This window comes from Podarcis gaigeae, assembly GCF_964106915.1.
Source record: "Podarcis gaigeae genome assembly, chromosome: 2".
Classification (NCBI taxonomy): Eukaryota; Metazoa; Chordata; class Lepidosauria; order Squamata; family Lacertidae; genus Podarcis; species Podarcis gaigeae.
Genome location: NC_139679.1, coordinates 1,153,637 through 1,176,099, shown reverse-complemented (window position 1 = coordinate 1,176,099; position 22,463 = coordinate 1,153,637). Strand labels below are relative to the sequence as shown.

The 22,463-nt window shown below is 46.1% G+C and overlaps 2 protein-coding genes across 3 annotated transcripts in view; one reads left to right on the top strand and one right to left on the bottom strand.

Moving 5' to 3' along the window:
* Positions 1 to 22,463, bottom strand: part of LOC310840067 (uncharacterized protein) — a 437,006-nt gene that overhangs the window by 200,712 nt on the left and 213,831 nt on the right. The window lies entirely within an intron of this gene.
* Positions 6 to 22,463, top strand: part of LOC310839558 (uncharacterized protein) — a 26,871-nt gene continuing 4,413 nt past the window's right edge. The window contains exons 1-9 of the mRNA XM_083728194.1: positions 6 to 150; positions 2,226 to 2,324; positions 7,859 to 7,933; positions 10,174 to 10,325; positions 10,719 to 10,831; positions 11,392 to 11,551; positions 16,662 to 16,860; positions 19,017 to 19,124; positions 20,397 to 20,471. Coding sequence (XP_083584320.1) covers positions 108 to 150; positions 2,226 to 2,324; positions 7,859 to 7,933; positions 10,174 to 10,325; positions 10,719 to 10,831; positions 11,392 to 11,551; positions 16,662 to 16,860; positions 19,017 to 19,124; positions 20,397 to 20,471 — 1,024 coding nt within the window. The 5' untranslated portion in view covers positions 6 to 107. The remainder of the gene's footprint in view (positions 151 to 2,225; positions 2,325 to 7,858; positions 7,934 to 10,173; positions 10,326 to 10,718; positions 10,832 to 11,391; positions 11,552 to 16,661; positions 16,861 to 19,016; positions 19,125 to 20,396; positions 20,472 to 22,463) is intronic.

The following is a 22,463-nucleotide window of genomic DNA, read 5'->3' as shown; positions in this document are numbered from 1 at the left end:
ATCTATGCAGAGCAACCCCAGTAAAATGACAAAAGTCCCTATTTTCAAAAGTGTTTCAAAACAACACCAAAGGCAAACAACACCTTTCCCTCACACAGCTTTTTGAGATGGATGAAGAAAAGTATGCAGATAACTTTCGAACTTCTAAAGGTAAAGATGATCTCCCTGTTCCCCTTGTTTGGCATTTGCCAAAGGTTTTGTAGTTTTTTCCTGAAGGATCGGCCAATCAGTGAGTTCCATCAGGTCTTGGGAAGGATCCTCTCCAGGTGACTAAATCCGCTTGAAGTGCAGCAAGTCTAGGGATGGTGGTGGAGCCCACGATCTCTGGAACATTCTCCCAAGTTATGCTTGTTTGGAGCTTTGTTCAGCCCCAAAGATATTTGAATTTAACCTGTTTTTAAAGTCACTTTTAACTTGGAATGCTGCTGAGTTTGCTGCTTTTTTCGGGTGCTTTTAATGTTTCTTGTATTTTGTAGTTTGAACTGAATACTACTATATTGATTTGCTATTTCTTTTTTCATTTGAAGTGTGGGTGGCAGTCAGTTGCCTTAAAACACTTAAGTGGACCCTTGCAGTTAGGCTTGCTAATTATTCCTTGCCCTAAAGAATACATTCATTTTGGCAGCCTCAGTGAGTGAGTGTGAAAATCCTCACCCCAGCCTGAAGAGCCAAGGAGCAGACGCTGAAACCACAAGACTTTGCAGATTTGCGCTGAAACCACAAGACTTTGCAGATTTGCACGTCTGGGTGAAGTGGTCGTCTTACTCCCGCTGCTTTGGCAGCCAGCCTCAATGAGCACAAAAGAACTTCATTCCGTCCCCACTCACTGAGCTGTGACTTCTGTGCCACACGCAGAACATATTTGCTTGCTACATTTTTTGCCCATCAAAATTAGTGACTAACCATTTGTGGTTAATGAAGCAAATCTTTTTGATGGCCTAAAAAGGTTGAATGCCACATTTCTAAATCATTAACCACAAATGGTTAGTCTCTCTATTTACCCTCTCAATAAAATAAATTAGAAGTGCCGACCTCGGTCCAAATGAGGCGGGGGGAGCATATCTCCAGATGCACAGGGGTGGATTAGTCTACTTCCAGGCTCTGTCAGTTCTGCATTCATGTCCCTTCTATCCAGCTTCCACTTTCATCTTTTTTTTTTAATCCATACAAAAAATTGGATGGGTGACCTTGGGCCAATCACTGCCTCTCAGATAAACCTGCCTCACAGGGCTGTGGCAATGGAATAAGGAGGAGGGGAACCATGTATGTCACCTTAAGCTGGTTGGAAGAAAAAGATGGGGTATAAATACAATGCGTGCATCAATCAAATAAGAATTGTATTTAGATACTCACTTTGTCACAGGATAGTATTTAAATACACATATCTCAATGTACACATTTCTAAACATATACAGGTAAAGGGACCCCTGACCATTAGGTCCAGTCATGGCCGACTCTGGGGTTGTGGCGCTCATCTCGCTTTATTGGCCGAGGGAGCCAGCGTACAGCTTCTGGGTCATGTGGCCAGCATGACAAAGTCGCTTTGGGAAACCAGAGCAGCGCACGGAAACACCGTTTACCTTCCCACCAGAGCGGTACCTATTTATCTACTTGCACTTTGACGTGCTTTCGAACTGCTAGGTTGGCAGGAGCAGGGACCGAGCAACGGGAGCTCACCCCGTCGTGGGGATTCGAACCGCCGACCTTCCAGTCAGCAAGTCCTAGGCTCTGTGGTTTAACCCACGGCACCTCCCTTTTGCGCATATATATATAGTCTGTCAAGAACTTTTATCACAAAATTCAGTGTAGGGCAGAATTATGTTCTGATTAGGAATGGTGGAGAAATTATGTTCAGTTCACAAAAAAATTTGTGAGGACTTTTTAAAAAATTGCACACTGATGCAGTGTGAAATGTGGAAAATTGAATTTAAGAATGGAAAAATGAGAAACCAAGAGAAACTGAGCTTAGTGGATTTATCCATCTCTGGTGTGGATCCAGGTATTTGTCCCATAGGTGCAGATTAGGTTGGTTAGCTTTAACATGCAGACCTAACAAAATTCTCCTCCATCTCTGTATGCATGTAAAAGTGATTAGAAGCTCCTATGAAGGGAAAATGCACCACCCATAATCCTTTCTTGAAGGCCAATACTTTTTACCTTACTTTTTACCAAAGAGAAGTCTGCATAGGGTCAAGTTCCCATCATCTCATTTTCCTCTTATGAAGGGAGAAATCTTATTCAGAGGCCATTTCTCCTGATCTATGCACTGTTGGGTGTCTCCTACCTGCTGATTGTCATTGGCTTTGTGGTGGCCCTCTCCAAAGGTACGTTTTCTCCTTTACTGCCTACATCATGTCATCTGTAAATCAGATAACTGTTTTGGGTTGAGTTTATGGGCTCAGGTAGCAGCAGAGCCTGTAGCAAACACTCTTGTCACGGACTGGTTGGACATAGAGGAACGGTGGAAAGAACCAGCTGGGAAGCCACCATAGAAAGAAGGCTCAGAGCCCAGGAAGTGGCAGTGGGACAATGTGTGGTTGCAGGAAGAAGATGGGGAAGACTAGGTAGAGGAGGTGTCAGGAACCGAAGGGGCTATAGGGCTTAGTGAACTGGAGAGCCTGTGGCAGAGAGAAGATCAGAAGCTGAAGCAGGTGAGTGAGAGGAGGGAAGTCAAAAGGTAGAGATGAGTCCAGCTGGGGAAGAGTCACAGGTATCTCCCCCTCCTGTTGTGACAAGCTCCCCTCCCTCCTGTCTCCCAGAAGCAAGAAAGGCATGAAAAGGGCAGATGAGGGGTTGGCTGCATGTGGGTGCAGTCTCTGACTGCTTGGGAAAAGCCCTAGAGAGGAGGGAATTTTAGACGGCTGTGAGGGGGTAGGGTCTCAGCAACTGGTTTTCATGGAGTAAGACCACCAGGAATGAGCTCCTGTGCTTGTTGTTGTTGTTTAGTTTTGTCCGACTCTTTGTAACCCCATGGACCAGAGCACGCCAGGCCCTCCTGTCTTCCACTGCCTCCCGCAGTTTGGTCAAACTCATGCTGGTAGCTTCAAGAACAGTGTCCAACCATCTCGTCCTCTGTCGTCCCCTTCTCCTTGTGCCCTCCATCTTTCCCAACATCAGGGCTTTTCCAGAGAGTCTGCTCTTCTCATGAGGTGGCCAAAGTATTGGAGACTCAGCTTCACAATCTGTACTTCCAGTGAGCACTCAGGGCTGATTTCCTTCAGAATGGATAGGTTTGATCTTCTTGCAGTCCATGGGACTCTCCAGCACCATAATTCAAAAGCATCAATTCTTTGGTGATCAGCCTTCTTTATGGTCCAGCTCTCACTTCCATACATCACTATTGGGAAAACCATGGCTTTAACTATACGGACCTTTGTTGGCAAGGTGATGTCTCTATTTTTTAAGATGCTGTCTAGGTTTGCCATCGCCTTTCTCCCAAGGAGCAGACGTCTTTTAATTTCGTGACTGCTGTCACCATCTGCAGTGATCATGGAGCCCAAGAAAGTAAAATCTCTCACTGCCTCCATTTCTTCCCCTTCTATTTGCCTGGAGGTGATGGGCCCAGTGGCCACGATCTTCATTTTTTTGATGTTGAGCTTCAGACCATATTTTGCGCTCTCCTCTTTCACCCTCATTAAAATTCCTCCTCACTTTCTGCCATCAAGGTTGTGTCATCTGCATATCTGAGGTTGTTGATATTTCTTCCGGCAATCTTAATTCCGGCTAGGAATTCATCCAGCCCAGCCTTTCGCATGATAAATTCTGCATATAAGTTAAATAAGCAGGGAGACAATATACAGCCTTGTCGTACTCCTTTCCCAATTTTGAACCAATCAGTTGTTCCATATCCAGTTCTAACTATAGCTTCTTGTCCCACATAGAGATTTCTCAGGAGACAGAGGAGGTGATCAGGCACTCCCATTTCTTTAAGAACTTGCCATAGTTTGCTGTGGTCGACACAGTCAAAGGCTTTTGCATAGTCAATGAAGCAGAAGTAGATGTCTTTCTGGAACTCTCTAGCTTTCTCCATAATCCAGCGCATGTTTGCAATTTGGTCTCTGGTTCCTCTGCCCCTTCAAAATCCAGCTTGCACTTCTGGGAGTTCTCGGTCCACATACTGCTTAAGCCTGTCTTGTAGAATATTAAGCATAACCTTGCTAGCGTGTGAAATGAGTCCAATTGTGCGGCAGTTGGAGCATTCTTTGGCACTGCCCTTCTTTGGGATTGGGATGTAGACTGATCTTCTCCAATCCTCTGGCCACTGCTGAGTTTTCCAAATTTGCTGGCATATTGAGTGTAGCACCTTAACAGCATCATCTTTTAAAATTTTAAATAGTTCAGCTGAAATATCATCACTTCCACTGGCCCTGTTATTAGCAGTGGTTTCTAAGGCCCATTTGACTTCACTCTCCAGGATGTTTGGCTCAAGGTCAGCAACCACACTGCCTGGGATATACGAGACATCCATTTCTTTCTGGTATAGTTCCTCTGTGTATTCTTGCCATCTCTTCTTGATGTCTTCTGCTTCTGTTAGGTCCTTACCACTTTTTTTCCTTTATTATGGTAATCTTTGTACGAAATGTTCCTTTCATATCTCCAATATTCTTGAACAGATTTCTGGTTTTTCCCATTCGATTGTTTTCCTCTATTTCTTTGCATTGCTCGTTTAAGAAGGTCTTCTTGTCTCTCCTTGCTATTTTTTGGAAATCTGCATTAAATTTCCTGTATCTTTCAATATTTTCTTTGCATTTTGCTTGCCTTCTCTCCCCCGCTATTTGTAAGGCCTCGTTGGTCAGCCACTTTCCTTTCTTGCATTTCCTTTTCATTGGCATGGTTTTCGTTGTTGCCTCCTGTATCCTCCATCCATAGTCCTTCAGGCACTCTGTCCAGCAAATCTAAATCCTTAAACCTGTTCCTCACTTCCACTGCGTATTCATAAGGGATTTGACTTAGATTGCATCTTACCGGCCCAGTGGTTTTTCCTACTTTCTTCAGTTTCAGCTTGAATTTTGCTATAAGAAGCTGATGATCTGAGCCACAGTCAGCTCCAGGTCTTGTTTTTGCTGACTGTATAGAGCTTCTCCATCTTTGGCTGCAGAGAATATAATCAATCTGATTTCGATACTGCCCATCTGGTGATGTCCATGTGTAGAGTCGTTTTTTGTGTTGTTGGAAAAGAGTGTTTGTGATGACCAGCTTGTTCTCTTGGCAGAACTCTATTAGCCTTTGCCCTGCTTCGTTTTGGACTCCAAGGCCAAACTTGCCAGTTGTTCCTTTTATCTCTTGACTCCCTACTTTAGCATTCCAATCCCCTATAATGAGAAGAACATCCTTCTTTGGTGTCATTTCTATCAGGTGTTGTAACTCTTCATAGAGTTGGTCAATTTCAGTTTCTTCAGCACCAGTGGTTGGTGCATAAACTTGGATTACTTTAATGTTAAATGATGTTAAAAGGTCTGCCTTAGATTCGTATCGAGATCTTTGTATCATTTTTGAGATTGCATCCCAGTACAGCTTTTGCCACTCTTTTGTTGACTATGAGGGCCACTCCATTTCTTTTACGGGATTCTTGCCCACAGTAGTAGATATGATGGTCATCCGAACTGAATTTGCCCATTCCCACCCATTTTAGTTCCCTGATGCCCAGGATGTCAATATTTATTCTTGCCATCTCATTTTTGACCACATCCAACTCACCAAGGTTCATGGTTCTTACATTCCAGGTTCCTATGCAATATTCTTCTTTACAGCATTGACTTTCCTTTCGCTTCCAGGCATATCCGCAACTGAGCGTCCTTTCGGCTTTGGCCCAGCTGCTTCATCAGCTCTGAATCTACTTGTACTTGTCCTCCGCTCTTCCTCAGTAGCATGTTGGACGCCTTCCGACCTGAGGGGCTCATCTTCCAGCGTCATAACTTTTATATGCTTTTTGTCTTTGTGCATGGAGTTTTCTTGGCAGGGATACTGGAGTGGCTTGCCGGTTCCTGCTCCAGGTGGATCACGTTTGGTCAAAACTGTCCACCTTGACCTGTCCATCTTGGGTGGCCCTGCATGGCATAGCTCATAGCTTCTCTGAGTTATTCAAGCCCCTTCGCCACGGCAAGGCAGTGATCCATGAAGAGGCCTGTGCTCATTAGGCCTGACATTTAGCTAAGTCTGTGGAGATTGTGGTTTTGCTAATAAAGACCTAACTCCAACTTTGAACTGTGTGATACTGACTGGCAGGCTCCTGTGACAACTCTCCCTACCCTCCTTTGGCTGGCAGAGGCTGTGCTTTGGTTCCAAGGCAGGGAAGAGCTGTACAGAATCTGGGACATAAAAGCTGACCCAGCCAAACTGCTACAGTGAGGATGCCTTGGGAAAGCTCCTCAGCTCAATGTCAGAGCATCTCCTTGGTGTCCAGAAAGTCCCAGGTTCAGTCCCCAGCACCTCCAGATATGGCTGAGAATGTCCGTGGTCACAGTGGCGTAGCGTGGGGGTGCAGGGGGGGGCGGCTGCACCGGGCGCAACATCTGGGGGTTAGGGTTAGGGGGCGCAAATCCACGGGTTAGGGGGTGCAAATCCACAGGTTAGGGGGCGCGAATTACTTGCCTTGCCCCGGGTGCTGACAACCCACGCTACGCCACTGCATGGTCAGAAACCTTGGAGAGCTGCTGCAAGCCAGTGCAGCCCACACTAAGCAAGATGGTCCATTATAAGGCAGATTCCTATGTTCCCAACCCTGAGAGTGCAGGAGAAGATGCAGCGATCAAGGAAACATACAGCACAGCCTTGCGTGCTCCGGTAGAGGTAAAAAAGATGGCACTTGAATGTTTATGTGTGGGCTACAGGTTCAAACATACACTCACTGAAAATGATACTGATGATTTTAACTTTTTAAATATATCAGTACATCCCCAAATTCTGACAGCCAGTCCAGCATTTTGGGTAGACTCCAATTGGTCCCCTTGCACTTCCCAAAGACGCTTTTTTCCAGCACAGCCTTCCTCAGCCTGGTGCCCTCCAGACAGCACTGGCCCACCCATGAGGCAGGGTGAAAGAGCTGCAGAAGCCAAACAAGCGGCATCCCCATGGACACCTCAGCCAGCAGAGCAGTCTTGCAAGATCTCTCTGGCGCTTCTGCCGGTGCCTCTGCTCTGCTGGGGTGGGTGGGCAGCGCACCCGTGGGGAGACCACCTCTCTGGCTTCCCAGGTGAGGGTGGAGGAGTGGCACAGGGTGGGGTGGCAGGGATGTGCTGCCCCTGCCTGCAGGATTTCCTGTAGGGCACAACCAGCATGGTCGGAGATGGCAGGAAGTGACTTATCCATACCATAAATTTCAAGCACATTTCTTTCCCCCAAAGAATCCTGGGAACTGTTGTTTGTTGATGGTGCTGGGAATTGTAGCTCTGTGAGAGGTGAGCTGCAGTTTCCAGGATTCTCTGCAGGAAGCCGCATGATTTGATTTCACATGATTTGATTTCTGTGCTTGCCTCTCCACTCATGCCAGAAGAGGAGAAATGGCATCCCTGGAGCCCCACTCTGCCCTACAATGGCTTCCTCGCAATGGGCTCCAGATTTGGGGCCCCTTCAGAATTAGGAGGGAGGTGGTGTGATGGGTGAGGGGGGAAGTCCTCTTCCCTCCTCTTCGGCCACCAGAGGTGGACCCAAAGCCATTCTGTGAGCACAAGGTTGATTCTGCCCTTTGCCTGTTATACAAAAAAAGCTGCCAAAAGGTTCAAAGGTTAAAAAAAACACCTGTAACAAGGACGACCTTTTCATGGTGGCTTGGCATTCCTACTCTTATGTAATTGGAAATGGGTAGCAGGATGAAGGAAGATTCTGACATATATTTTTCTCCCCCTCTTTATCATGCCAGTTGCATTAGCATCCTCAGAAATCAGCAAGCTCCACACAGCCCTTGCGAAGGATCCCTACGGACATGATTTTCACTGTAAGTTTCTGTTGCTACAAAGACCTCAGTCTCCAAGCGTTGAGAGACTTCAGGGGTGTCGGTGTTCACCTCAGGTTCAGTTTCCCTGAAATGAAGGTCACAGGAGAGACTGGTGTGTTTTTTATATAGGGTTCTATTTACACATATATACATCCCGAGCATAAGATGGAAAGACTCACAGCATTAACAGATTTGCTCCCCCATTAAGCTTCCAGACCTTCCCCCACCTCTGGGTCAAGGGAGCTGACCAAGAGAACAGCTCCATCACAGATCAGAGGACAACAGGGAAATGCCAGTCTCTCTATTAAAGCTCTTCCCTTCCTCTGAGGTGTGCCCAGTTGTCCACCACCAGGATCTAGGATCCAAATCCTCTTCTGGGATTTCTGGGGGAGATCTTGGTCAGGTGATTCCACCGCTCCTCCTCATCCAGCCAGTCCCTGACATCTCGCCACACACACAGCAATAGCTTTGGTTCAGCACAGAGAGCAAGATGAGACCAGCCTCTGACCAATTGTTCTCCTACCCCCTAGGGATGACGTGGCTCCAGTCGGGAAAGGGAGGAAGGCCTCTCTTCGGTTAGCTAGTGTTCTTGACCCTTAACAAGCTTGGCCATTAACAAAGAAAATGGTTCCTTCTGCTACAGAATTTCATCTTACAGATGCAAAACCACAGGCTTGGAGGGGACCATCCAAACACCATCCAAACCAACCCCAAGCTTATAACAGTATATTCCCCTTTGCAGGGAGGGGCTGCCTTCCCAGCCTCCACCCAAATTCTGCTCCAAGTCCTTTTAGGTGATCCCACAAGAAGCTCAAAGTAAGAGAGTTGTTTCTAAAAACTACCCGTTTCTGCTTTTTATAAATGAACTGATTTCAGCCTCTCCTTGTGAAGTGATCATAATCGGCAAGACAGTACTTCTGACCTATGCATCCTGTAACTTATTTACTTAATGACTTAAAATTAAAAAGTTTTCTTTTTTGAGATTAGTGTTACGTGTCCATACCTATAGTCACATTAGTCATGTAAATACATTGCAGAATAAACTGTGCAAATTAAAATTTATGGATGGGAAGCCATGTGGAGAGGTGTCTGCAGTGTTGGATTGAACCAGGCATGAAGCACTGAGCCCTGCAATGCCTCTCAGACGAACCTACCTCACAGGACTGTTGTGAGGATAAAACAGGGGAGCGGGGAACCACCTGTGCTACCTGAGAGCAGTACATGTGAAAAGGATCTAGGAGTCTTGGTTGACCACAAACTTGACATGAGCCAACAGTGTGACGCGGCAGCTAAAAAAGCCAATGCAATTCTGGGCTGCATCAATAGGAGTATAGCATCTTCTAGATCAAGGGAAGTAATAGTGCCACTGTCTTCTGCTCTGGTCAGACCTCACCTGGAGTACTGTGTCCAGTTCTGGGCACCACAGTTCAAGAAGGACACTGACAAACTGGAACGTGTCCAGAGGAGGGCACCCAAAATGGTCAAAGGCCTGGAAACAATGCCTTATGAGGAACGGCTAAGGGAGCTGGGCATGTTTAGCCTGGAGAAGAGGAGGTGATATGATAGCCATGTTCAAATATATAAAAGGATGTCACATAGAGGAGGGAGAAAGGTTGTTTTCTGCTGCTCCAGAGAAGCGGACACGGAGCAATGGATCCAAACTACAAGAAATAAGATTCCACCTAAACATTAGGAAGAACTTCCTGACAGTAAGAGCTGTTTGACAGTGGAATTTGCTGCCAAGGAGTGTGGTGGAGTCTCCTTCTTTGGAGGTCTTTAAGCAGAGGCTTGACAACCATATGTCAGGAGTGCTCTGATGGTGTTTCCTGCTTGGCAGGGGGTTGGACTCGATGGCCCTTGTGGTCTCTTCCAACTCTATGATTCTATTCTATGATTCTACCTTGAGATCCTTGGAAGAAAGGTGGAATAAAAATGTAATAATAAATAAGTCAGTTTAAAAAGGATAGATGTATTTCATTTAGGCTGCCTATGCACCACCATCAATCTAGAGCACATTGAACACAGCACATTCAAAGTACGTGGCTTGCCCCTTCCCCAAGAATTACGATTACAGTTCAACACTACATCTGCAGCATTGAACACACAACGCTGGGTCACTAGAGCAGTCCCTTCACCCAGCCGTTGTTCTCTGGTACTTTTTAGACCTTGCTAAATTGACAAGCTAGGCGAGTGCCAAGTTCTCTCTCTCTCTCTCTCTCTCGTCTTTTTCCTTTGCTCAGTGTTTCCGTGTGGTGCCGACACCAGACAATGGGAATATTTCAGTGGGAAATGCTACTACTTCTCCCTGAAGGCCGTGTCCTGGCACATGGCCAAAGCGCAGTGTGAACAGCAGCACTCTCAGCTGGTCATCATTAACAATTTGGCCAAACAGGTAACAAGATGTGAAACATATTTTCCTTGATCACTCACTCACTTGCCTAAGGCAGGCAAAGTGCTCTTGCCCATTGACTGCAGCGGAGCAACTCTTCTCCTTCTCTGCAAAGTAGGCAGCCCAGAATCTTCATCTTCATGCAAACGCAGAAGCAATCGTTGTAAGAAGAGAACTGGCCCCATCGACACAGGCACTTCCGCCTACACATTGGAATTCCTGTCCCTGTGCCCCCCACCCCACCCCCCCAAGTCTGCTCTGGACGTTGGAGAACCCCAGGAAAAAAATGGGAGGGAGGGTGAGGAAAAGGAGAGGAAGATGGTAGTCCTTGCGTTAATGGGATGCCTTTGTTTGACACAGCCCCATATTTCTGTATTTTGGATTTTCCTCTTGCAGAATTTCATACAGACACGGACCAGGAATGAGCGCTATTGGATTGGACTCCATGACCAACACACAGAAGGCGAGTGGAAATGGCTGGACGGCAGCAATTACAGAACAGGCTTCAAGTAAGCACTGGGCAACTCCTCTGGGGTCATTGTGGGACTAGGCCAAAGGCCCACCTAGTTCTGCACCCCCCACTCCCGAGGCCACGGCCCCCTCACGGCTGTTTCTCAGTGACTGGAGGTCACAAGGGGTGACAGTGTCACTGCCAGTTTTTCGTATGGGATGGGAAGCAACTTGGTCACACCGGTCCTGTGTTTGGAAGGCTGCAACCCTATGGAACAATAATATAATAACCCTATAATAATAATAATAATAATAATAAATAATAATATATTATCGGCTGCAATCCTATGCCCACTTGACCTATGAATAAGCTGCAACAGACACAGTGTGAAGCTCATCTCTGAGTAGACGTGTACAGGGAATAAATATTTTTAGTTGTAAAAGTAAATAGGCTTTCAATTTTAATTTAGGGAGGAAAATATTAATCTGTTAGAGGTTTGGGAAACAGTGGCCTAGAATTCCTAGTGGGTGAACATAAATAGGTTTAGTGAATTTTTGGTGATGATGATTATGCTGATGATGCTCAGAGAGAGACAGAGACATCTTGCTTCCATCACAGGAACTGGAAGCAAGGAGAACCCAACAGTTATCAAAACCAGGATGAGGACTGTGGCCAACTTTGGATCAACGGGGAATGGAATGACTACACCTGCAGTTCTGAATCCTTCTATGTCTGTGAGAGAGCATTACCAGTGAAGCCGACATCTGCATCCAAGAGGACCTGAACCCCTGCCTTGATCTTCATGCCTAATATGAGCCACTTCAAACCCTAACCTGGTGACAGCTCCAAAAAAAGCCATGTCAGAAAAACTTTATTATCATTATTATTTCTAAAATATCAAACAAACTTTCAAGATTTCATTTTAAAACCCAATTATTTGAGGAAAATGGCAGATTTACTGCTGACATAGAAATTCTTAAGCAATTGTTTCTTCCAAACTGTGGGAAATAATTCTGTCCTTCCTTACAGGGTTCCTGAGATGGTGTAAGAAAAGCACTTTCAACGCTATAAAGTATTATATAAATGCATCTGCTACATGTGTTGTTTTGTTATTTTAGTGACTGACCCTTTTGAAAACACCCACATGAAATTTCACATAAAAGAAACCCCCAATATTGATATGTATTTGCACAGCAGGTATGTGTCGTGAGCCTAGTGAAATCAGAGACACAGAGAGCTTCTTTCAGTTCTTTTATTTAAACCAACAGAAATACACAGAGAGGCCATGAATTATGCTCCCCCAATCTTGAGACTTTGCTCAGAATGCCTGCTCCACCCCCCTTGCGATACTTCCTAGCTTCCCAACCCCTCCTGCTGCCTACGGTGCCCAGCAAAGGAACCTCTCTTTGACTTTCCGCTCTAAGATATGCAGGGAACGCCTGGTTCAAGGAGGAGGAGGAGGAGGGTCTACCAGGCTTTCAAGTGACATTGTGTCCACTGCCTGCTGTGCTGTTTCTCCCACTTCGGACTCCTGTCTCTGTGTAGGACTGGAGCATCTGCTAGCTTGCTACTGTTCCTCCATTATTTCCCAACGTGCCACCACCACACATCTGGGTCCATGCTAATTGCACCTGCCTCCTGCCCAGAAGCCTCCTGGGGTGGTGGTTGGTCTCCACCCCTCCTCCTCATCTGACCAGTCCCTGACCGACCATATGGTACCAACCTTTAGGGTAGGATAGAAGTGTTGTCTTGATGCTTCTCCCTTAACCACTAGGATTTAGCTCAGCCTGTCTCTGGACTCTGGAACTTCATTAGATGCTGCCATTAGTGCTTGGCCTTCTCACACCTAAGCCTTTAAAAAAAACACAACTAACAGTCTTGAACTCTGTATATGGCTTAGCCCTAGCCTTGAGCTCTAGGCCTGCTATACCACCAACTGGGCAACTGGTCTTCCATGTTCCTGACACTAAGCCTTGGGGTTGGTGGCCAGGAACCTGCAGAACCTGAGGCTGATGGTCAGGAGCTCTCTGAGCCTGAGGCAGGACTTTCAAAGGATGCCTGGCCCTTGAGCCAATAGGTAGGAATAGTTATCCAGGAAACTATGTCTCCCAACAGAGGAATCCTATGCTCATAGGACACTGGTTGGAAGGGAGAAATGCCACTGCTCTGCTGGCATAAGGCCAGAGGTCAGCAGTGGGAAATCTGTGGCCCTGCAGATCTTCTGGACTCCAACTGCCCTCTGCCCCATCAGCATGAGCAGAGAATCAAGGGGTGCAAATGCTCTGGAAGGCCTGTGGATGCCATCTTGCTAGTCAAGATAACTCGGGGGTTAATTGTTAGTTGTTGAAAGAATAAGCTCATGTTTGTTTATGCATTTGCTTTTGTATATGCTAATTGGCTGGCTTTGATACTATGTTCAGCTGTGGGCCTGGGACCACTGGTGCCAACTAAAGGGGGCCCTGAAGGCCTGAGCACCCACAAAAAAATTGTTTTGGGTGTTCAGCACCCACACCGTGCAGGGCCTCTGATGTGACTTCCGGTGCCTCGCAAAGGAGGTGCTGTCCAAGGCCTCACAGGGCCTTGGATGTGACTTCCAGGGTCCCCAGGCACTGCTGCGGCGCACGGTGTAACAATCTGAGGTCCAAGTTGGCGCCCCTGCCTGGGGCACATAGCTAGTTGGGAAAAGGGAGTCTTTTCACGCTGACTGCCTGTCAGCTGCTTCCTTATCTGAGAGATGGATGAGAGTTGGGAAAGGGCCTCTAAGTCAGGGTGAGTTAACTGGGCTGTGGGCGCCAGTTTATGTCGCTTGCTTTGTGCATAAGTAATGTTTATCATATGAGCACCTCACAGACAAGTCATGACGACTGCTTGCTGCTTCGGCACCCATTCCAAATCTATAGAGGCAGCAGGGCTATAGAGCAAGGCAGACCTACTCACAACTCGTGTGCCTTGCAAGATCCCTGAGCATGAGTTGGGGAGGATGCAACTCTTCCCCCCAGTGGGAGTGCCATCGGGCGCTGGGTGACCAGGCTGTGCCCTCCCCTTCTGACTATTCCCATCCCCAAGGAGGAAAGAAGAGAGATGGGCATCCTGCTTCCCCAGCCTGGGGCATCCTGGGAAGGGAAAGGGCCATTGTTAAGTTGTGGGCAAACATATCAGACGACGCAGTGATTCTTCCAAAGCAGCTCTTTATTTGTAAGCTGGAGCAGAACTGACTGAGGAGCTCAGTCAGCCTGCTTATATAGAGCTCCAGAACAATGTAACTGTTGCCATTTTCTAAAACTATCCAATCACTGAACGTCACTTTCGATCCTTCATTTGCATACAAACTATCCAATCACTGAACGTCACTTTTGATCCTTCATTTGCATAACCATCTACAGTATCCCCCTGCTGGCCCAGGGTGAGAACTTCAGTACATAACAGCCATCTCCTCCAGTCTCTGGTCTCCAGTCTCAGCCTCCCCCCACCCCCTTATGTCATCCAGCTGCCATGCCACTCCTGAGCTTGGTGATGCCTCAGGACTCATAACATGTGGAGAGCACAAGAGTCAGAGGTGACTCATTTTGTCAAGTCACCAAAGAATAGAGCCAGGACAAAAATAAGCATGCAGAGCGTCCCCCTCCCTGCAATTTGGCCAGAGAGGCTTGCCCTGCTGGGTAGATCCCAGAAGGAGCCATTGGCCATCATCTGTTCTCTCCCTCCTTGACTTCCACCTGCAACTGACTGCCTCACACACCAGTGCAGTCTGGGGGTGATCCTCCCCCATCTCACTGGGCTTTTTCTGGCAATCCTTGTCACTCTGTTGCTGCGTATCCTGAGTTCCTCTGGCATACCAGGGCTTCGCAAGTATAGGATTGCACCTTTCATTTATTACGTGATTATTTTCAGGATTTATTACACCACCCCTTTCTATGAACTTTTCAGAGTGGACTTACTGACCCAAAAATGCAGTCAGTAGAAAGCTAAACATCTCTCTCTCTCTCTCTCTCTCTCTCTCTCTCTCTCACACACACACACACACACACACCTTGGCTTAAGAAAAGTCCTGTTTAAGAACGATTTGGTTTATGAACTGCACAAAACCGGAAGTAGTGTCCCGGTTTTTGAACTTTACCTCGGTCTAAGAACGGAATCTGAATGGTGAAAGGGCACCGGCAGTGGGAGGCCTCATTAGGGAAACCGCACCTCGGTTTAAAAACGGTTTTGGTTTAGGAATGGACTTCCAGAAGGGATTAAGTTCATAAACTGAGGTGTGTGTGTGTGTGTGTGTGTGTGTGTGTGTGTGTGTAACAGTGATCTGTTCTCTGATTAGAAAGTGTAATAATATTTACACTTATTGCAGCCTAAACTAACAAGGACTATTGATTTCAACTAACAAGGACTATTGATTTCAACTGTGTTTGCCTCCTAACCTTGATTTCTGCCAATGGCCAGAAATCAGAGAGAGAGAGAGGAGCAGGAGAGGAGGACCAGTGTTGAAGCACCTACACTTTGGACATCCTGGCCTGTTGAGATCAGGTGCCTTCACTATACTATTTTCCTGTTTAGACAAGCCTAGCCAGATGCTTAGAAAGTTGATTAATCTATTTTAGTATTTAAACTTTCAAATGTTTCAAATTTGTGATTTTTCTTCTTTGTAAAGTGGTATATAAATTTTATGAAATCAATCAATCAATCCAACCTGTAGAGAGCCACAGTTTCCTCCTCCAGTTTCCTTGTTTTTGCTCAGATATGGAGAACTTTTGTCCTTCTAGTTGCTGCTGAACTACAACTCCCATCACCCAGCAAACATTGGGGGGGGCATCAGATTTCTAGCTCTGGTTTTTAACCCCTGGGCCCTGCCTCTTTACTCCCAGGCCCAACATGAGTCAACAGTGTGATGCAACAGCAAAAAACACTATTCTAGGCTGCATCTATGGATGTCGAGTGTCCAGGTCAAAGGAAGAGGTGGCGCCACTCCCTTCCGCCTTGGTGAGACCACACCTGGAATATTGTGTCCAGTTCTGGGCACCACAATTTAAGAAGGATACAGGCAGCAACCATTTTGCACAGGGGTTCTGTTTCTGACCTCTGCATGCATCAGCAGAGCATGATAAGACCACCCCGTCCCATTCTGCCCCCAGCTCCATTTGTGGGCCACTTCAGGGTCACCAGAAGCAAGCAAGTATGTGAAGTGCATCAAGTGGACACGTGTAAAATGGTCGCTTCCTGTATTGACCAGCTGAAAGGTGTGCAGAGGAGGGTGACCAAGATGATCAAGGATCTGGAAACCAGCCTTATGAGGAACGATTGAGGGAGTTGGGAATGTTTAGCCTGGAAAAGAGGAGACTGAGAGGACATATGAGAGCCATCTTCAAGTATCTCAAGGGCTGTGACATGGAAGATGGATCATACTGGTATTCTCCTGCTCTGGAGGGTAGGACTCGAACCCATGGCTTCAAGTGACAAGAAAGGAGATTCCAACTAAACATCAGGAAGAACTTTCTGACAAAGCTGGAACAGTCCCCCACAGAGGGTGGTGGATTCTCCTTCCTTGGAGGTTTTTAATCAGAGCTTAGATGGCCATCTGGCATGGATGCTTGAGTTGAGTTTCCTGCATTGCAGGGGGTTGGACTAGATGACCCTTGGGATCCTTTCCAACTCTTTATTTATTTATTTATTTATTTATTCATTCATACATACTGTACATACATACATACATACATACATACATACACACACACACTGCCCATTCGGATCAAGGCTGATGCTTCATGGAAGGAGACTATAGCATTGATTTCCACCCACAAAGATTTTGAACAGGCACTAAATTCATTAGCATGTTGTCTAAGAACTCTCTGGACCACAGTTCAATGCAGGATGTTTCAGCTGCCGCTGCATTTTAAAAACTGGCAGGCAGGCTGAGGGCAGAGGGGCAGAGGTGTGGTCTCTGCCATCCCTGCAAGTTACAGATTAACTCTTCTCATGGAATAGCCAAGGTAAACTGTAAAGTCCTCATTTTGGAAAGTCAAGATCTGGAGGGGGGAAAGGACCTCTGCAAGATGGAGGAAGAAAAAATGCAAGATGACTTCCGGACATATAAAGGTAAATATTTTCTCCTCCTCTTTCTCCTCCTCCTTGGCACTGTTAACAGCAGCGCAACCTTAATTCTGTCGCAGTTAAGAAAGTTGACCGTGGCAAGGAAGTCTCTGGCTCAGATCTCTATTTGACACTATTGTGCCTTGTCCAATAGTTCATTTATGTATTTATGTATTTATTTATTTGTTTGTTTATTCTGTCTTGTGTGTCCCCCCCCCCCCGTTTTCTGTGCTGCAATATATGTGCGTGTCTAATGCCACAAGGCAGATTTATTTTTCAGCCAACAGGCTTTCAAAGATGCTTATTAAGTCTATGTTGAAAATATACAAGGCAGGGCGGGAGATGGGGTGTTAGACAAGATGGAGTTAATGGGCCAAGAAATAATTGCTTTCACTATTGTACTTTAGGGAGCTGAGCACTTCCTGGTTCCACATATATTACTGGAAATTGAGGTTTGCACAAATAATGTGAATTAAAGCACTCTAGTCAACTTACTGCAACAAATTCACTTTTTTTAAAAAAAGATTTTTTTTACGGTTAGGAAAGTGACAGGTGGAAATGCACTGAAAAATGTGCTGTGAGCAAATGGCTAATGGGAAGACCTGCAAGCAAATCCTTTGTCCCTCTGGGCTGCATCAATGGGAGTATAGCATCTAGATCAAGGGAAGTAATAGTGCCACTGTCTTCTGCTCTGGTCAGACCTCACCTGGAGTACTGTGTCCAGTTCTGGGCACCACAGTTCAAGAAGGACACTGACAAACTGGAATGTGTCCAGAGGAGGGCAACCAAAATGGTCAAAGGCCTGGAAACGATGCCTTATGAGGAACGGCTAAGGGAGCTGGGCATGTTTAGCCTGGAGAAGAGGAGGTTAAGGGGTGATATGATAGCCATGTTCAAATATATAAAAGGATGTCACATAGAGGAGGGAGAAAGGTTGTTTTCTGCTGCTCCAGAGAAGCGGACACGGAGCAATGGATCCAAACTACAAGAAATAAGATTCCACCTAAACATTAGAAAGAACTTCCTGACAGTAAGCTGTTTGACAGTGGAATTTGCTGCCAAGGAGTGTGGTGGAGTCTCCTTCTTTGGAGGTCTTTAAGCAGAGGCTTGACAACCATATGTCAGGAGTGCTCTGATGGTGTTTCCTGCTTGGCAGGAGGTTGGACTCGATGGCCCTTGTGGTCTCTTCCAACTCTATGATTCTATGATTCTTTTGTCACTGAACCTCCCTGCAAACAAAGGATGCTTGCTAAATAAAGACCTGTAAGCTTTGTAATAGCAAATCCGAATGAATGCTTAAGAAAAAGGCCATCCAGAGGTTCTTTTAATGTTCAGGCCAGGTTGCCGGGCACAGAAGCAGCTAAGGAAATCAGAAGTGGAGGGGCGAAGGTGACTCCAGGGGCCCTTCCAAGACTGCTGCCTTATTGTGGGCATGTTTGTTTCTTAACCCCACCATAGTGCAAGATTTATTCTGCTTTATTAGTTCATAATACAAAACAACACAAGGCTGCAGCCGCACAGCAAGCAGCACAGCTGATACTTCAAGAAAGTTCCAAGACATCATGCAAGTGCAGTAAGATAGCAAGAAAGTCTGCACCAAGGCAAGTGTGATACCGTTGCACACCACCCCAGTCTCCAAGGGGTGCAAGATTCCAGAGATCCCAGGCACTTACCAGGGGCTTGTGTTTCCTTTTGGAAATGAGGCGTCTTTATGATATATGGTTTATTTACTCATAAATACAACCTGAGCCTACAATGGAGGAGTTCACAGTAAGGGTCTTGTTTCTCCGGTAGCCACAACCTTGGATTCCAACAGAAATCAATCATTGCTCTGTCTCTCTCGCTCCCCATTTGCTGTTTTGCTTCTAGCTCACATCAGAGCAACTCTCAACTCTCAGTTCAGGCTTTGTCCTTCCAACTATCTCTGAGTTGAGTGAGGGGCCCCACCCATTTGCCATCTAGCACAGATTAGATTTAACACTTGCACCATCCAGAGATTACAGGGGCCTGGCATACTCATCACAATGTGCTCACAATGGGTGCATATCCTCAACTCAAAGCACTTGCTGGAAACTCTGTTGGAATAAAGGTTCTTGCATGATTCCAGCAGTCATGGAACAATGGCTATATCTTTTTCTTCTTTTTCTTTTCTTTATTTAAAGAAAGAAGTTACCTTAATTTCACCCGGAGGCCGGTCTTCCACATCTGCATCCTGCTGATGGTCTCTATCCTGGGAGCTGCTGTTTTCTGCATCGTGGCTCTTTCCAAAGGTACTTTGACCATTTTCCTCTTTATCGTTCAAAACATTTCATCTATAAAGGACATTGTTTCTTGGCTTTGTCTCCATCAGAAACAAAGGGAGGTGTATGCGTTGGTTTATTATTCTTTAATAACTATGAATGAATTTATATATTTATTTTAAAGATTTCTATGCTGCTATATTTATCTATGCTATATTTATTTTAAAGATTTCTAGCACAACTGGCACAACAATAATCAGCCCTGCTCATAATGGCATAGGGTGTGAATCAATCTGACTGGTAGAGTGGAGAGGCCCCAAAGGACAGAGCCAGGAGAGTCCAGGACCCACAGAGCAGAAGCAGACATCTGGGAAGGAAAGGTGCCTCATCCCATGGTAGATCCTGGCGGTGAAGCGGCCGAAGCACAGCCGCCAAGGGTTCTGGTCTGTGTAGAGGCCCATAAAAGGTCTAATATAATGTTCCCATTATCAACCCAAGCAAACATGGCCAATAGATTACTGCACATGCGCCACTCAACCACATCGATTGACAGAACTGGCACTACAACAGGCGTCACATAATGCCCGTTCCACATTTATAAGAACTGAGTCTTCACCTCCACTTTGGAACTCCCTGCCTATTGAGATCAAGCAGGCTTCACTGTACTCTTTTTGGCACCTGCTAAAATATTCTTGTTTAGATAAGTCTACTCAATTATTTTAAACTAGGGTTGTGACTTTTTTCTTAATTTTATTGTTTTATGTTTTTGTAAAGCACTTTGAGGTTTACAATCAAGTGGTTTTATGAAATAAAATACCGTACTTTTCTGTGTATAAGACTAGGTTTCCCCCTGAAAATAATGTCCAAAATTTGGGGGTGTCTTATACATGGGGGCCATCCCTCATTTTCTTAAATCAGAGTCCCCCAAAATAGGGGAAATCTTATACATGGGGGCGCCTATAAATTGCAGTCCACATCTACAGGGCCACAGGTTTCCCACCCTTATATTAGGAGATAATTTGTTATACAATTAGCGTAATGCCAACTTCAAACCACTTTGTGATGTTTGGAGGGGTGTGGGAAAGGGAGGCATTGTTTCAAAGTTAATTGATTAATTAGCACAACACTGACATTCAAAGTTATTACTAAGCATTTCATCGCTAAGCCTCTCCTGATTTGCTGTCTCTCAAGAATAATAAACCATATCACACCTCCGTGCATCATAACGTCTGCCATTTAATATGTTTCATTTCAGCTCTAAATTTCTAACATTTCCCCCTTTTCCTCTTTTAAAATTTTAAGCAACAACACTTTCATCAGAACTGAGTGAATTGATAGATGAGAGTCCAAAGCCACGAACGGGACATGATTATGAATGTAAGTCTTGTAACATATTGTTGCCTGCCACTCCAATCCCTGCACGGTGTGAGATCCAAGGTCTTCCAGATTCTCACCCAGGGTTCATGTTTCCTTTGGGAATGAGGCTTAGCGGAGACTGTGGTGTCTCTATGATTTATTTAGAAATACATATGCAACCTGATCCTACAATGGAGGGGATCACAGCATTAAAAACCCAAGAGGGTCTGGTTTCTCGCATATCCACAGCCTTGGATTCCAAACAGAAATAATCAAACAATGTTCTCAATTGTTGCTCTGACTCTCTCTCCAGCTTGCTCCTTTTCCCTCTGGCTCACTCACTGAACTTTCAACTCTTGCCTTTGTCTTTTTCCTAAATACCCTCTCACAGATCCCCTTTGTTTTCCTTAATGGTCCATCACCTGGACTATCACCTCAACACTGGAAACTAGCTGGACTTATATTTTAACACTTGCTGGATCCAGGGGTTAGAAAGGTCTCTGCTTACAGCCTACTTCCCCCCACCCCAAACTTACCGTATTTTTCGCTCTATAACACGCACCTGACCATAACACGCACATAGTTTTTAGAGGAGGAAAACAAGAAAAAAATATTCTAAACGAAACAGTGGATATATGATTTTTGTGGTTCATGCTGTGGCCACAGACATGTGATCTGACGGTGAGTTTGGGGTAGCCCAATGCAAAAATCCTGAGGATCCATGTGGATCCATGCTTTGTAACCACGTTTTTGCACCATTGCGGCCCCATGAAACAGTGGGTGCGTGTGTTTTTTGGTGCAGGCTGTAGCCATGGATATGCTATGTGATCTGATGGTGAATTTGGGGTGACCTAGTGCAAAAATCCTGAGGATCCATGTGGATCCATGCTTTGTAACCACGTTTTAAGTGGGGAGGGAAGGAAAAGAACTCAAGGGACAAGGAGCACGCGTGGGGGGTATGGATTAGGATGCTGCTGATAATGCAGGAGAGGCTCCTCTCTGGCTTTGCTCCTTTAGAACAAGCAGGCTCTGCGTCTCTCCCTCCTCCCCGGCAAGGAAACCATGATAGTAACCACTCTGAGACAAATCAAGAAAAATTGCGACCAACACTCTCCCCCAACAAGCGCAGTGAGGTCAAAACACACACACACGCAGAGAGGGAACTGACCCTAAAGTCGCAGGGCGCTGGGGGAGTGAACGGGAAGCAAGAGAAGGAGAAGGAGCCCTCACACACAGAGAGACACACAGAGTGTCAATTCTAAAGTCAGAGGGACAGCGCAGGGAGAGTGAACGGGAAGCAGGAGGAAGAGAAGGAGCCCCCTCTCTCTCTCTCTCTCTCTCACACACACACACAGAGTGTCAATTCTAAAGTCGGAGGGAAAGCGCAGGGGCGCAGGGAGAGCGAAGGGGAAGCAGGAGGAGGAAAACGATAGCTCAAGCACACACACACACAGCCCCTACAGTGGCTAATCCAAAATCAGACAGCAAAAAACTGCAGGCAGGGACAAAGAGTACGGGGTTGTTTTAAAGCAGCCAACCCCGCTCTGCTTCTCTCCCTCCTCCCGGCTAGGCTGGCTGAAAAGCTTCGCTGCTACTTAGCAGATCAGTGGGGAGGAGAGAGGAACTTAGAGGACGGGTTTTTTTTAAAGCAGCCAAGCCCGCTCTGCTTCTCTCCCTCCTCCCCAGCTCGGCTCGCTGACAGGAGCCGCTTACACCTGCTTTGCTGTTTCAAAGCAAGCCACGGACTGCTCACAACTGCAGCAGATTCCCCCGCCATCTGTAGGCATTCGCTCCATAACACGCACAGACATTTCCCCTTACTTTCTATGAGGAAAAATCTGCGTGTTATGGAGCGAAATTTACGGTATATTCTTCTCAAGGGTGATCAGTTCTCCTGAATCTCAGACCCTAAACATCAGGGAGCAGAGCTGGAAAGCTAAGGAGTGGTGCCTCACATAGCAGTGGGGGGCCCTCAGTGATTTTCTCTTATGAGCTTTCAAACCTCTCCTAATT